Here is a 14389-nt window from a genome sequence, read left to right on the forward strand (position 1 = left end):
TTGAATGTCACGTAAAAGGGTGCCTTCCCACATGCTCAGTCCTGAAGTCATACTTTGACCTAATGCTCTTGTATTTACCCCTCTGTTTCTGGATACCCATCACTTCCTGGATCTACATACAGTCCTCTTCCTGCTGTACAGCTGTTCAAGCTGTTCTTATCTTACACCTCCAATAAAAAAAGGGCCCCTTCACATGTACCCCGATGTTCATAGCAGCGCTCTCAACAAGAGCCAAGTCATGGAAAGAGCCTAAGTGTCCATCAACTGACGAACGGATCAAGAAGATGTGGTTTGCCTATACGATGGAATACTGCATGGCAATGAGAAGGAATGAAATCTGGCCATTTGCAGCAACGTGGATGGAACTCCAGGGTGTTATGCTGAGCGAAATAAGTCAGGCAGAGAAAGATACCATATGTTTTCACTTATAAGTGGAACAGGAGAAACCTAACCGGGGATCATGGGGGAGGAGAAGGGGAAAAATAGTTGGGGAGAGGAAGAGAGGCAAACCATAAGAGACTCTTAAATACTGAGAACTGAGGGCTGATTGGGGCGGGGGAGAGGGGAAGGAGGGTGATGGACATGGAGGAAGGCACTTGGGCTGAGCACTGGGTGTTATATGGAAACCAATTTGACAATAAACTATGAAAGAAAACAAAAAGGGTCCCTTAACTGGTTTGTTCATGCAACCATTCAACACGACATTGCTAAAATGCAAGTCTTTGGGATGCTTTTCAATTGCCCACAGAATACAGTGTTGACTCTTGGGCTTGCTATGTAAGCCCCTGCAGGGGCCTGTCTTTAGCTCGGGGTATTCCCAATCTTGCACCCAAAGTCTAAGCAGGGTCTAAATGCTTGCAGAAAGTATATACTGTTTTGGGGGAGGGGATTTGGGGGCAATTACTAAGAGATTATCAACCATCAAGGGAAGAGGCCACACTAGAAGCATGGAACGGGATGTCTCCAGCTCGCTCTGAAAAGTAGATCTTTTTCCAGTCATAAATACATCACATTTTTGTGACCTCGTGATCCCTCTCAAGCAGAGCCAGTCAGACTCTCCAATTCCAGCCCCCTCCCACCCCCACAGCATTTCACATCACCACGACCTGTGGCTTTCATCCTCCCGCCTTCCTGCTTCTGAACTTCCCTGGGCCCGGGTCGTCCTCCACCTCCCAGCTCGTTCGCGCTTCAGCCTGGGAGACTGTCCCTTCCCGCACGCCCACGCCGCCCCCCACCTGGCGCCCGCGCCGTTCTGCGCGCCTCTAGGTCCAGGTCGCCGGAGGCGCGGCCGCGGGGCCGTCTCGGTCACCGCCGCACCGCGCCGGGAGAGGAGGGGCACAGGGAGCTGGTCCTCCGGGGTCGCAGCGTAAGGAAGGGGGGGGAGGGGCTGCCGGTCACGTGGCACGCGGATAGTCACGCGGGCGCCGCTCAGCTGACCGGGGGCTCACGTGGCCCAGCCGGCCGGGAGCGCGGAGACCGGCGGGCCATGGCGGGCTCCGGGCTCTGGTTTTCGCTGCTGCTGGCGGCAGCGTTCGCCGGCCGGGCGCAGGCCCTCTGGCCCTGGCCCCAGTACATCCAAACCTCCGATTCGCACTATGCCATCTTCCCGTACAACTTCCGGTTCCAGTACCACGTCCGTTCGGCCGCACAGCCGGGCTGCTCCGTCCTCGACGAGGCCTTCCAGCGCTACCGCGACCTGCTCTTCGGCTCCGGCTCTTGGCAGCCTCCTGAACGCACAAGTGAGTCGGACCTGCCCCCGCCTCGTTCCCGGCTCTGAGAGGTCCTGCCCGGGGGGCAACTCCCCAGACCTCCGGACACGCCCTCCTTTTGACTTCTGCCCGACCCTGCCGTCTACTCCCAACCCTCTGGCCTCCACTTCTGCGCCTTTTCTCCAGCCGTCATCTCAGCGTCCCCAGCTCCATTCCCTACTCCGCTGAGCTGACTTCTGGAGCCAGGATTTCTCCGTAATCCTGCCCCCTGGCTCTGTTTCACCAAAAATGCCTGCCGCAGGACTACAGTTCAATCAGGATATCAAATTGCTGAAAATACTGTGCCAGGACACCTCGAAGGTGATCCTTCCGACCGTGTGCAAGTGTCGCAGGATCCTAGTGAGGCTGTGACTGGGGCTGGGTAGAGGACATCAGAGCTGACACCAAAAATTGGCAAGACATTACAGATGAATTGATCTGTGCAAAACTGTGCAAAATTATACAAAAGTGTCCGACACATAGCATGCCCAGTGAGAGAAATCAGAGAACACTTCCATAGGGAAATGAATTTTGAGCAGCCACTTACAGTGGGGTTGGGGATGTAATTGGCCGGGAATGAAAAGAGAGTATTCTAGGGAGGAAGCAAGGCTTGAGCAGAGGTACAGATGGTTATGATTGAGCTCAAAGTGCTTTCCGGGGTGTGTGAGATGGGGAGGGGGGTTGGGGGAGGAGGAGGGGGAAGAGTGAGGTTGGGGAAAGTGAGACTGAAGTCAGGAGTACTCTGGATATTGGTTTCATCTAAAACAGCAGGAGCTGGCAGTTTTCTTTAAGTCAGTTGCTGAAAATTGTTTGAGTATTATTTCACAGAAAGTTGGTAAGTAGAGCCAGCAATAGATAAGGATACAATTCTACTTTCTGGGCTTAAAATTTAGAGTTTTCTTGAAACTGTTTTTGGAATCTAGTTCTCAGGTGACCATGGGGGAAGCCATATTTATGACTGGGCGGTATGATTAGCATCATTTTGTACTCTGTTCCAAGTGTGATTAAATTACTTTCACAAATGTTCTCATTTGATTTATAAAATTAAAGGCATTTCATTAAACAGATAGTATAGAGAGTGACAGATAATTTAGGGAAAGAAATAGAGTCTCAGCATCAGGGTAGTTCTTTTTTTTTTTTTTTTCTGAAAAAACTAAACTTTTTTATGTTGCTCGGGTTCAGTGAGTATTACAAATGAAATCAGCTGAAATATGATGATACATAGCTGTAGGACTGCTATAAACACTTTCGGTTTCACAATTTACTGTTAAAATTCATCTAATTTTCATCTCAAAGCTGTTGCAAATGCGTAGCTGATTGAATCAGGCCGTTGTTGATTCTCACTATGGAATTTAATAGTACATTTGCAATTATATCAATGCAAATTTCCTGGAAAATGATTTTTTTCCTACAGTACAGACCATTCTTGTGCTTTCTTTCTTTCTTTGAATAGTTTATTGTCAAGTTGGTTTCCATATAACACCCAGTGCTCATCCCCACAGGTGCCCTCCTCCATACCCATCACCCCCCATCCCTTTCCCCCCACCCCATCTGCCCTCAGTTTGTTCTCAGCATTCAAGAGTCTCTCATGGTTTGCCTCCCTCTCTCTCCCCCACTGTTTTTCCCCTTCTCCATGGTCCTCCATTAAGCTCCTCCTAATCCTCCTATACATGCAAACATATGGTATCTGTCCTCTGCCTGACTTATTTCGCTTAGCATAACACCCTCAAGTTCCATCCATGTTGCTACACATGGCCAGATTTCATCCTTTCTCATTGCCATGTAGTATTCCATCATATAGATAAACCACATCTTCTTGATCCTTTTGTCAGTTGATGGACACTCAGGCTCTTTCCATGATTTGGCTATTGTTGAGAGTGCTGCTATGAACATTGAGGTACATGTGCCCCTGTGCATCAGCACTCCTGTATCGCTTGGGTGAATTCCTAGCAGTGCTGTTGCTGGGTCATAGGGGAGTTCTATTGTTAATTTTTTGAGGAACCTCCACACTGTTTTCCACAGGGGCTGCACCAGTTTACATTCCCACCAACAGTGTAGGAGGGTGCCCGTTTCTCCACATCCTCGCCAGCATCTAGAGTAATCTGATTTGCTCATTTTAGCCACTCTGACTGGCGTGAGAGGTGGTATCTCAGTGTGGTTTTGATTTGTATTTCCCTGATGAGGAGGGATGCTGCGCATCGTTTCATGTGTCTGTTGGCCATCAGGATGTCCTCTTTGGGGAAGTGTCTGTTCATATCTTTGCCCATTTCTTCACTGGATTGCTTTTGGGTGTGGGGTTTGGTTATACATTTTGGATACTAGCCCTTATCTGATATGTCATTTGCAACTATCTTTTCCCATTCCGTTGGTTGCCTATTAGTTTTATGGATTGTTTCCTTTGCCGTGCAGAAGCTTTTAACCTTGATGAGGTCCCAATAGTTCAGTTTTGCTTTTGCATCCCTTGCCTTTGGGAATGTGTCAGGTAAGAAATTGCTGTGGTTGAGGTCAAGGAAGTTGTTTCCAGCTTTCTCCTCTAGGGTTTTGATGGTTTCCTGTCTCACATTCAGGTCCTTTATCCATTTTGAGTTTATTTTTGTGTATGGTCCAGTTCTCCCAGCACCATCTGTTAAAGACGCTGTCTTTTTTCCATTGGATACTCTTTCCTGCTTTGTCAAAGATTAGTTAGCTGTACACTTTTGGGTCCAAATCTGAGTTCTCTATTCTATTCCATTGGTCTATGTGTCTGTGTTTGTGCCCATACCATACTGTCTTGATGATGACAGCTTTGTAGTAGAGGCTAAAGTCTGGGATGGTGATGCCTCCCGTTTTGGTTTTCTTCTTCAATATTACTTTGACTATTTGGGTCTTTTGTGGTTCCATACAAATTTTAAGATAGTTTGTTCTAGTTTTGAGAAGAATGCTGGTGCAATTTTGATTGGGATTGCATTGAATGTTTATCATAGATTGCTTTGGGTAGTATTGACATTTTAACAATATTTATTCTTCCAATCCATGAGCATGGAATGTTTTTCCATTTCTTTGTGCCTTTTTCAATTTCTTTCATAAGTTTTCTATAGTTTTCATCATACAGATATCCTATAACCTTGGTTCAGTTTATTCCTAGGTATTTTATGGGTTTTTGTGCAATTGTGAATGGGATCAGTTTCTTAATTTCTCTTTCTGTTGCTTCATTGTTGGTGTATAAAAATGCAACTGATTTCTGTACATTGATTTTGTATCCTGCAACTTTGCTGAATTCATGGATCAGCTCTAGTAGGCTTCTGGTGGAGTCTGTCGGGTTTTCTATGTAGAGTATCATGTCGTTTGTGAAAAGTGAGAATTTGACTTCTTTGCCAATTCTGATGCCTTTGATTTCCTTTTGTTGTCTGATGGCTGATGCTAGGACTTCCAGCACTATGTTAAACAACAGTGGTGAGAGTGGACATCCCTGTCGTGTTCCTGATTTCAGGGGGGAAGCTCTGAGTTTTTCCCCATTGAGGATGATGTTAGCTGAAGGCTTCTCATAGATGGTTTTAATGATGTTAAGTAAGTTTCTTCCATCCCAACTTTCTTGAAGGTCTTTATTAAGAAGGGATACTGTATCTTGTCAAATGCTTTTTCTGCATCTATCAACAGGATCATATGGTTTTTATCTTTTCTTTTGTTGATGTGATGTATCACATTGATTGATTTGCGAATATTGAACTGGCCCTGTAACCCAGGAATGAATCCCACTTGACCTTGGTGGATAATTCTTTTTATGTGCTGTTCGATTCGATTTGCAAGTATCTTGTTGAGGATTTTTGCATCTGTATTCATCAAGGATATTGGCCTGTAGTTCTCTTTTTTTGCTGGGTCTCTGTCTGGCTTGGGAATCAAAGTGATGCTGGCTTCATAAGATGAGTCTGGAAGTTTTCGTTCGATTTCTATTTTTTGGAATAGCTTGGTAAGAATGGGTATTAATTCTGTTTTAAATGTATGGTAGAATTCCTCAGGGAAGCCATCTGTTCCAGGGCTCTTATTTGTTGGGAGATTTTTGATAACTGATTCGATTTCTTCACTAGTTATGGGTGTGTTCAGATTTTGTATGTCTTCTGGTGTGTAATTCCTGTATTTCTAAATTAAGCCTTTATCTCCATTGCTATAGGTCTAGTGTTAATGAAGAAAATAGAAATGGGGACAATTTATGACAATGGGTCCTGTAAATTACCCAATGAAAGACTGAGAGACAGATAAGAAAGTAAATAAGATGCTTATTTCAATTTGTTACCTTACTGTGAATGAATGTGCTGTATTTGAGGGTTCTTATCCCTTGAGAGATAATGAAAACTGGTTTGGATGAACATTACTGAAGACACAGAAGTAACTTCCTTATTCTTCTTATGAGCCTTCCCTTTGAAACATTAGTGTCCTAGGAAGCTTTCAGGTGACTTCAACTATAATCCTTTTTCTGCAAAAACAAGGATGAATCCCTGAAGGGGAAAGTAACATCAGCAAGGCCCACCTGGCACTGATTTTAGTAAAGAAAACAACATATGCAATTTAAATCTTAGCTAAGGGCTTTTCATCTCTTCCTTCCACGTAACTTCCTTGTAGGTTCTGGGCCAGTTTCTTAATGTAGCACAACTTCTCGTTTTGATCTGAACCTGGAATTCAATGGAATCCATGCTTCCCTGAAAAACAAATCTGTCTTTGAGGTTTGATTTGATTCTGAATTCACCTTCAAGGGTTAGCTGTCGTTCACTGATTGCTGAATGGTCTATGGAGGTGTTTAGTATTTGCTACCTGTCTTTGTCATTGAGAAGTGTTTCTGCCAACTAGAGGGTGTGTGTTGCATGTTGTTAAACCTGTTAAATGGAATTATTTTAAACTCTAGATATTTGAGTGAACCCACTTCTCTGTTTTGATTATTGAGTCACATCTTGTTTACGAATCAAGATCTGCTTCCTTGGGATAGCACCTGTCTGATGTTGCCACAAATACTTTTTTGGATACCTGGTGGAGTTAATAAAACCCACATTTTTCAGGTAAAGTGTTAAGTCTGATTATGCCAGACTTAATGCCAGATTAATCTCATGCCATTGACTGAATTCTTCTTTGCTTTTCTGAAACCAGTTGATTGAAGCCGTAGTATTTACTGGCTATCAGAAGTTCACATGCAGGGGCATCTGGGTGGCTCAGTCAGTTAAGTGTCCAACTTCGGCTCAGGTCATGATCTCACGGTTCGTGGGTTTGAGCCCCTGGGTTGGGCTCTGTGCTGACAGCTGGCTCAGAGCCTGGAGCCTGCTTCGATTCAGTGTCTCCTCTCTCTGCCCCTCCCCTGCTCACGCTCTCTCTCTTTCTCTCTCAGAAATAATTAAACATTAAAAATAAATAAATAAATAAATAAATAAGAAAAAAGAAGTTTGCCTCCAGTTGTGATATTCACACACTCATCTCTGGGAGTTAATTAGGATACCATCGTCCCTGAACAGAATAACTCCATTTATTCTAGAATGAAGGAAGATTATTATATGAATATCTGGACCCTTCTGCAGTCATTATCAATATTTGATTTGCTCATTCTCAGATATGAAACAAGTGACTAATTTAATAAGTGGCATAGTTCATTACAATCTAAATCTCCTAAAATATCTCCTTTGGCTATTCCTTCTATTACAATGTCTGAAACTTAATAGATACTTATTTGTTGGATATATTAACTTAAAAGGGCTACTTTGTATAAAGTAGAAAGTGCCATGATTTTGTCTAAGATCATCATAAAGGACATGATGTGCAGGTTAGCATATGACTCCAGGGAAAGGAGGACTGCACTATGCTGTGGTACCAACTCAAACTACTCTTATGCAAAGTTGGAGATGCCTTGGGAGTCATCTAGGGAGTGTAGCCGGGGAAACAGATAAGGCTGAGCAGCTAGGGTGGGAAGCAGGAGCAATGCTGATTAGTGCTGCACTCTTATTGCACTAGTGGCCATGTACACTTTACTCTTTTCTGTGACAAGGACAAGTTATTCCTGGGAAGCCTCGATGGCACCTAAGTTTATTGTTTTAAAGCAAAGAGGAAGAAAACCATGCAGGAAGAGTGTTTTGTAGTTGAGTTACTTTTCTTGTGAGGGATATGTGGAGAATGGAGGGATATATAAGGAGAAATATAAGAATTTGGAAAGGGATGGGTAGCAGGAGAACAGTTTTCAGTGAGGGCCAGAATAATGGTTGTGATCTACTTTGAATTCCAGGACCTAGCCTAGCATGGCCTCCAATCTCAACCAGCCTCTCTTCGCACAACTTTATGTGTTCTTCATTATTAAATCATAATGCTTTCCCAATAGCCGGAGATAGTACTGAGCTTCTTGAAGCTCTTCTTGATCAGGATGTGTGTAGGTAGCTTGGGCCTGGTTCATAAAAAATTCAAGTCTTATTTCCTGAGCTATCATTGCTTCCCCTGGATATTCTGCTTGAAAACTAGATTCAGGGTCTGGAACAAGATTTATTCAACGGTCAGCCAGAGAATGTTTATCAATCACTTGTTTAACTATGTGCCCTCAAGCAAATCACCTCATTTCCAAGTAGTTGCATCTCCTTTTTTTAATTGCTCTACATTCCAAACATTTCTGAAGATAACAGGGAGATAGTGATGAATGTCTTTACAACCTTTGAAGGAAGATACAATACAAGGAAGAAATTGGTGATTTTAAAATAAAACAATAAAAATTGAGTCTGAGCCTCAGAGCTGCCATTCCTCCTATCTGCTTCCACCTGACCGCCTCAACTCCAAACAGAGGAGTGAAGCAGAGCATTGCAAGTGTTTTGCCATTTGGTACTTTGTTTTTGTGTTTTGTTTTTATCAGCAAGTGTGAACTCTTTTTTTTCTTATGGCTACACAGTTTTGTTCTGCTTTGTTCTGCTGGGGCACATTGTCAATTTCTTAGCCTGATAAAGGCATAAACCTCAATCCTTTTCCTGTGGATTACGTAGAAGAAAAGGCGCTTTTTTTGCCCACTAGTACTTCTTTTGGAAATGGAAGAGGTCACTTTTGTATTTCTGCATCTTCCTAAATTTCCTCTGCTGGCCGTGGAAATAAATGGTAAGAGTAGGTGTGCATCACCAAGAGGTCTAGCCCGTTGGATTAGGAGTTTTCTCCCACCTTTGTGGACCACTAATGTGAAGTTAGCTGACTAGAGCCAGTTGGATCTATAGAGGTGATAGCTTTATGTGTGAAGGGTTTTCTGTGATCTGCCTCAAGGTCTACAGATCTATAATCCATCTTAATAGAGACATGGACTTGTTTTTCTCCTCAATTCCTGGCTATAGTGAATATAACCCGTTCCTCTGTCAACTGCTCTCTTTCATTTCCTTTGCTTCTGCTTTAAGCGTTTGTTATTGCTTAAGCTTCCTTAGCTTTGCACTCAGCCCTGATTCCTAGCCAATAGTGGTGTGCTATTGTTATATCCATTTCCTGAAGGTGATTAGGTATGGTGTAGAACTGTTTCCTTTGGAAGCATATGCTTAGATGCAGGAAGTTTGGGTGCTTACCACCTTTGGTGTCACTAAGCAGCCTTCACTTTGTGTAAAGCTTTGGGAGCATAGGAGATGGCTTACCAGCTACCTTGTGTACTAGATGAAATACCTATTGTCATATTTGACCTTGTCCTGGTAGTAACTAGTACTAAGATCCACATTAGTGACTTTGGTCTTTGGACTAGAGCCACAGTCCTAGTTGGAGGCAGATTCAGAGTTCTAAGCTCATGTCCCCTTTATATGTTAAAGTCTCAGCCTATTTGCCATACTGGTTGGCATCACACAGTAGTAGAGCCTTCAGGCTTCTGTGAGAAACTCGTGAAGAGCCCTCACAGAAGCTGTTCCGATGGTATGGTTATACCACAAGGTACCCAGACTCTAGGCTCCTCTGGCCAAGTGGCAAAACTGACTTTTTAAGAAAAAGGAAGTAGAAGGGGGAAGGAAACTAGCATTTACTGAGTGTCTGGCGCTTGCTGTATATTATGCCCTTTAATCTTTGTAACAGCTCTACTAGGTTGGTGTTACCCCCATCTTTCAGAACTGAGACTCACAGAGACTAAGTAACATGTGCAGGGTTTCACAGCTGGTAGTGGGGCAGCAGAAATTCCAGTCAAGTCTGTTTGTCTACAAAGATTTTGCTCTTTTCAATGTGCAGCCTTGGGGCAATCTACTAGTCATAAATATTTTCACCAAGTATTATACCAGTTAACAATTTGGAAAACTACTGGCCTTCAGTAGGAGTAAGCCTTGACCATACTTTAGCATTAATTACCTCCGGTAGTAACTTCTAACATTTAATTGCTTAATCATTAGCACTCCAGTTATGAATGTTTTGATCCTGGACCCATCATTATCAGATTCCAGTAGTATTTCTGGCCAGCTTCCTTCTTTCCATCCATCCTTAGTACAAGTAGTATTTTTTACACAACTATAATTTGTCAGTAGCACTTGTCCAAGAATATGAATTGAACTGTCCTTATCCTTAAAAAATTTACAGTCTCTGGAAGTGGGAATACAGACCAACAGTAAAGTATCAGTACAGTGATTTTTTGCTGATAAATATAAGGTGCTCTGGGAACACCTGACCCAAGTGTGTGTGTTGGAGTGGAGGGTAGAGTACATTTTGAGAAGACTTCCATAAAGAGCTTTCCAGTCATCTTAGAAAGTTGGATTTGGTGGGGATGCTAGTAGTAACCCACATGGAAAGAACTGCACGTGGGAAGAGCTTTCAGGAAAGAAGCCTTCATGCCATATATTTAAGAAACTCAGTGTCATTGTGGTTGAAGCACACATATCTAGGGTGGATCAGCAAGTTACCTATATGGTACATCAGCTTGGGGGAATGAGTTGGAACACCTCCAGGGGACAAGAAGGTTCAAAAGGTGACCATGGGAGGGTGTTAAGGTGTTGTTGGGTAACTGCTAAGCTAGAATGTGGTTAGTTCTTCCTCTTGAGTGTTGAAATCACCTAAGATGATAGCCAACCTTGGAATGGAGACGATTATTGAGGAACATGATCTAAAATCTTGGGTAAATAAAGGGGTGACCAGGATGTTGCAGAGTATTGGTGACCAGGAGAAGCTCAAGATATTACAACTGAAGGCCATGAGCCAGAGAAAAGAGGTGTTTTTTTCACTTGATGGTAGGAGCTGGGTGTCCTGGAAGCAGCTGAGAAGAAGCTGTTTCTCAGAGCAAGTTGTAAGCAAAATAGTATTCCTGGGAGAGCCAGGCTTCAGTTAGGGAGGAAGCAGAAGAGACTGAGGATGTTGGTAGTTCAATAAACATGGAACAGGATTCCAGAGGGCTGATGTGTAGGTGATGTGTAGTCCAGGTGGCTTGGTGGAGGAGAGGAAACAACATTTATAGGAACGGGAGTGTAGGTCCAGAACAGGAATGAGCAGAGGTGTCTATATACTGGGCAGAATGACAAGAGATTGTAGCAGTATGACATCACACATCCTCCTGACTATCAGAGTGCCACGAAAATAAGCTCCAGAGACAAGCAAAAGTTCATATACATGGGAGAATTTAATATATGGTAAAGGAAATATTTCTTTTTTTTTTTAATTTTTTTTAAGGTTTTTTTTATTTATTTCTAGAGAGAGAGAGAGCATGAGCAGGGGAGGGTCAGAGAGAGAGGGAGTCACAGATTGAAACAGGCTCCAGGCTCTGAGCTGGCAGTCAGCACAGAGCCCGACGCGGGGCTCGAACCCACGAACCGTGAGATCATGACCTAAGCAAAAGTCAGACGCTTAACCGACTAAGCCACCCAGGCGCCCCGGTAAAGGAAATATTTCTAATCAAAACCAAAAATGTGTTTAGTGAATAAGTGTGGATGGATGACTGGTTATCCATTTGGAAAAAATAAAATAAAATCCATACCTCATATCAAACACAAAAGTAAATTCCAGGTGGATCAAAAATCTAAAGATAAAGGCTATGCCATAAAATTATTAGAAGAATGTTCATATGTCCCCAGAGGCAGAGGAAGTCTTTTAAAGCAAACAGATAAAAGAAACCATAAAGGAAAAGACAAACAGATTTGAGTACATAAAAATCAAAGCAAGAGAGCCTTAAAAAAAGTGCAAAGTGGGGCGCCTGGGTGGCTTAGTCAGTTAAGCGTCCAACTTTCTCTTAGGTCATGATCTCGCGGTTCGTGGGTTCGAGCCCTGCGTCGGGCTCTGTGCTGACTGCCAGCTCAGAGCCTGGAGCCTGTTTCAGTCTGTGACTCCCTCTCTCTCTGACCCTTCCCTGCTCACGCTGTCTCTCTCTCTCTCCTAGAAATAAATAAAACATTTAAAAAAAAAAAGTGCAAAGTATTTGGCCGGTAAATGCAAAGTGATTCTCAAATTCAGTCATTATATTTAGAATACAGTTGAGTGGTACCTGGATGGTTCAGTTGGTTAAGTGTCTGACTTTTAAAAAATTTTTTTCAAGTTTATTTATTTTTGAGAGGGAAACACAGCGCATGAGCAGAAGAGGGGCAGAGAGATTGGGACAGAGAGAGAGAATCCCAAGCAGGTTCTGCACTGTCAGCACAGAGCCCAATGTGGGACTTGAACCCATGAACTGAGAGCATGACCCATGCTGGAGTCAAGAGCTGGATGCCTAACCAACTGAGCCACCCAGGCTTCCCTAGTGTCTGCCTCCTGATTTCAGCTCAGGTCACGATCTCACAGTTTGTGAGTTTGAGCCCCGTGTCAGGCTCTGTGCTGGTGGCATGGAGCCTGCTTGGCATTCTCTCTCTCTCTCTCTCTCTCTCTCTCTCTCTCTTTCTCTCTCTGTGCCCCTCCCCTGCTCACTTGCGCATTCTGTCTCTCAAAATAAATAAACTAAAAAAAATTGAAAACTAAAATATGGATGAATACAGTGGTATAATTTTTTATCAAGCTGGCACAGATGAAAAGGAATTGAGACAGTCTAGTTTTGGATGATGTGAAAAGATGGACCCATGTATGTCTGTTCAGATATAAATTAGTACAATAATTTGGAAGAGTAATTTGGTGGTGTCATAACAGAAAATTTTCATCTTTGGTCTACCATTTCTATCTGTAGGAATCTTCCTACAGAAATCTCTCAACAAGTGCTTTAAAAAAGAATATATATATATGGGGCGCCTGGGTGGCTCAGTTGGTTAAATATCCAACTCTTGATTTTTGGCTCAGATCACGATCTCACGGTTCATAAGTTTGATCCCTGCAATGGGCTCCATGCTGACATTGTGGAGCCTGCTTGGGATTCTCTCCCTCTCCTCTCTTTTTGCGCCTCCTTGGCACACATGCTCGCTCTCTCTCTCTCTCTCTCTCTCTCTCTCTCTCTCTTTCACACACACACACAATAAATTAATAAACTTAAAAAAAGAATGTGTGTGTGTGAGAACATTGCTTATAAGATCAAAAACTTAGAAGCATTCTATCATGTCCACAAAGAGGAGAAAAGTTAGGACTTTCAACTTTTTCAAGTATACTTGAAAAATTAAATTTTATTCAGCATTTACAAGTAAAGATATAGATCTATATATATATTGACGTTAAAAGATCTGCAAATCATCTTGGTAAGTGGAAAAAAGTTACAAACTGATATATTTAGGATCTCATTTTTGCTTTAAAAATATTAAATCTATGTATTTAGGAAAAAATTGAAAGACTGTGCAAAATGTTAACCAAAGTTATCTTTTGGTGTCTAGAATTACAGGGGATTGCTCTTGTGGGCGAGGGGTGAGGAGAGAGGAGGAGAACAGATTAAGTTTTAAAAGTGAGGGAAAATGGAAACTTTTAACTACAACATTTACAAAAGAAGGTGGAAGGGAGAACATTCAGGATTTGTTTGTGGGCTGGATCGATTGCACTTCTCACTAGGTAGTAGTAGTCTCTAGAGGGTGAAAAGGCAGGAGGCCCTCTGGCCCAGACTGAATTCAGCAGCACTATGGAAAGACTCTAGGCTCAGGGCAGTTGGGTTCTCAGACTCCTACTTCCCTGGGGCAAGAAGTTTGATAGGGGTGCCCTTGCCTCTTCCCCTATCCACAACTTTTGTATTGGCTACTTCTGAGGCTTGGAGTACCTTTTCTCCTCTTGGTAGCCTGGCAAACACCATCTCAGGGTTCAAGGTTCTGTTCAGAGGTCTTCTCCAAAGTGACGCATCCCTTCCTTTGTGGAGGTAGCTTTAATATCTGCCCTAGCCCTTATCATACTGTTTAATAATTGTTGTTTGTATTTGTCAAATATCTCCTACTAGACTGTGAGCTCCTCAAGGGCAGGGACCAGGGCTTGTTTTTATTTTTAACTGCCCCAGCACCTAGCACGGGTCCTGATGTACCAAAAAATGCTCAATATATCCTGGTTGGAATGAAGAAATGAATGGGAAATGAATGATTTCTAGGATCTTCATCAGCTTGGATATGGGGAGAGAAGGCCTGGATGTGACATATATAAAGGTGGAAGGGAGAGGGGAACAATGTGGGCTTGCAGAACCGACACTGGCACCAGCCTAGGAGAATACTAGGACACAGGGGGCAGGGTACACCTGGAAGAGTAGGAGGGGGCCAAAGGCTGGGTTGACTTCCCTAGTTTCCACTCCAGAAGCCAAAGCAAATGCCACTTTATAACCAAAATGAATGTTTTCTCTA

The 14389-nt window shown here is 43.1% G+C and overlaps 1 protein-coding gene across 1 annotated transcript in view; it reads left to right on the forward strand.

Annotated features, from left to right (window-relative positions):
• The first annotated feature begins 1443 nt into the window (after positions 1 to 1443).
• Positions 1444 to 14389, forward strand: part of HEXA (hexosaminidase subunit alpha) — a 29678-nt gene continuing 16732 nt past the window's right edge. Inside the window, exon 1 of the mRNA XM_039237871.1 lies at positions 1444 to 1739. Within this exon, the coding sequence (XP_039093802.1) occupies positions 1487 to 1739 (253 nt within the window). The 5' untranslated portion in view covers positions 1444 to 1486. The remainder of the gene's footprint in view (positions 1740 to 14389) is intronic.

This window comes from Hyaena hyaena, unplaced genomic scaffold (assembly GCF_003009895.1).
Source record: "Hyaena hyaena isolate Hyena2069 unplaced genomic scaffold, ASM300989v1 scaffold_130, whole genome shotgun sequence".
NCBI lineage: Eukaryota > Metazoa > Chordata > Mammalia > Carnivora > Hyaenidae > Hyaena > Hyaena hyaena.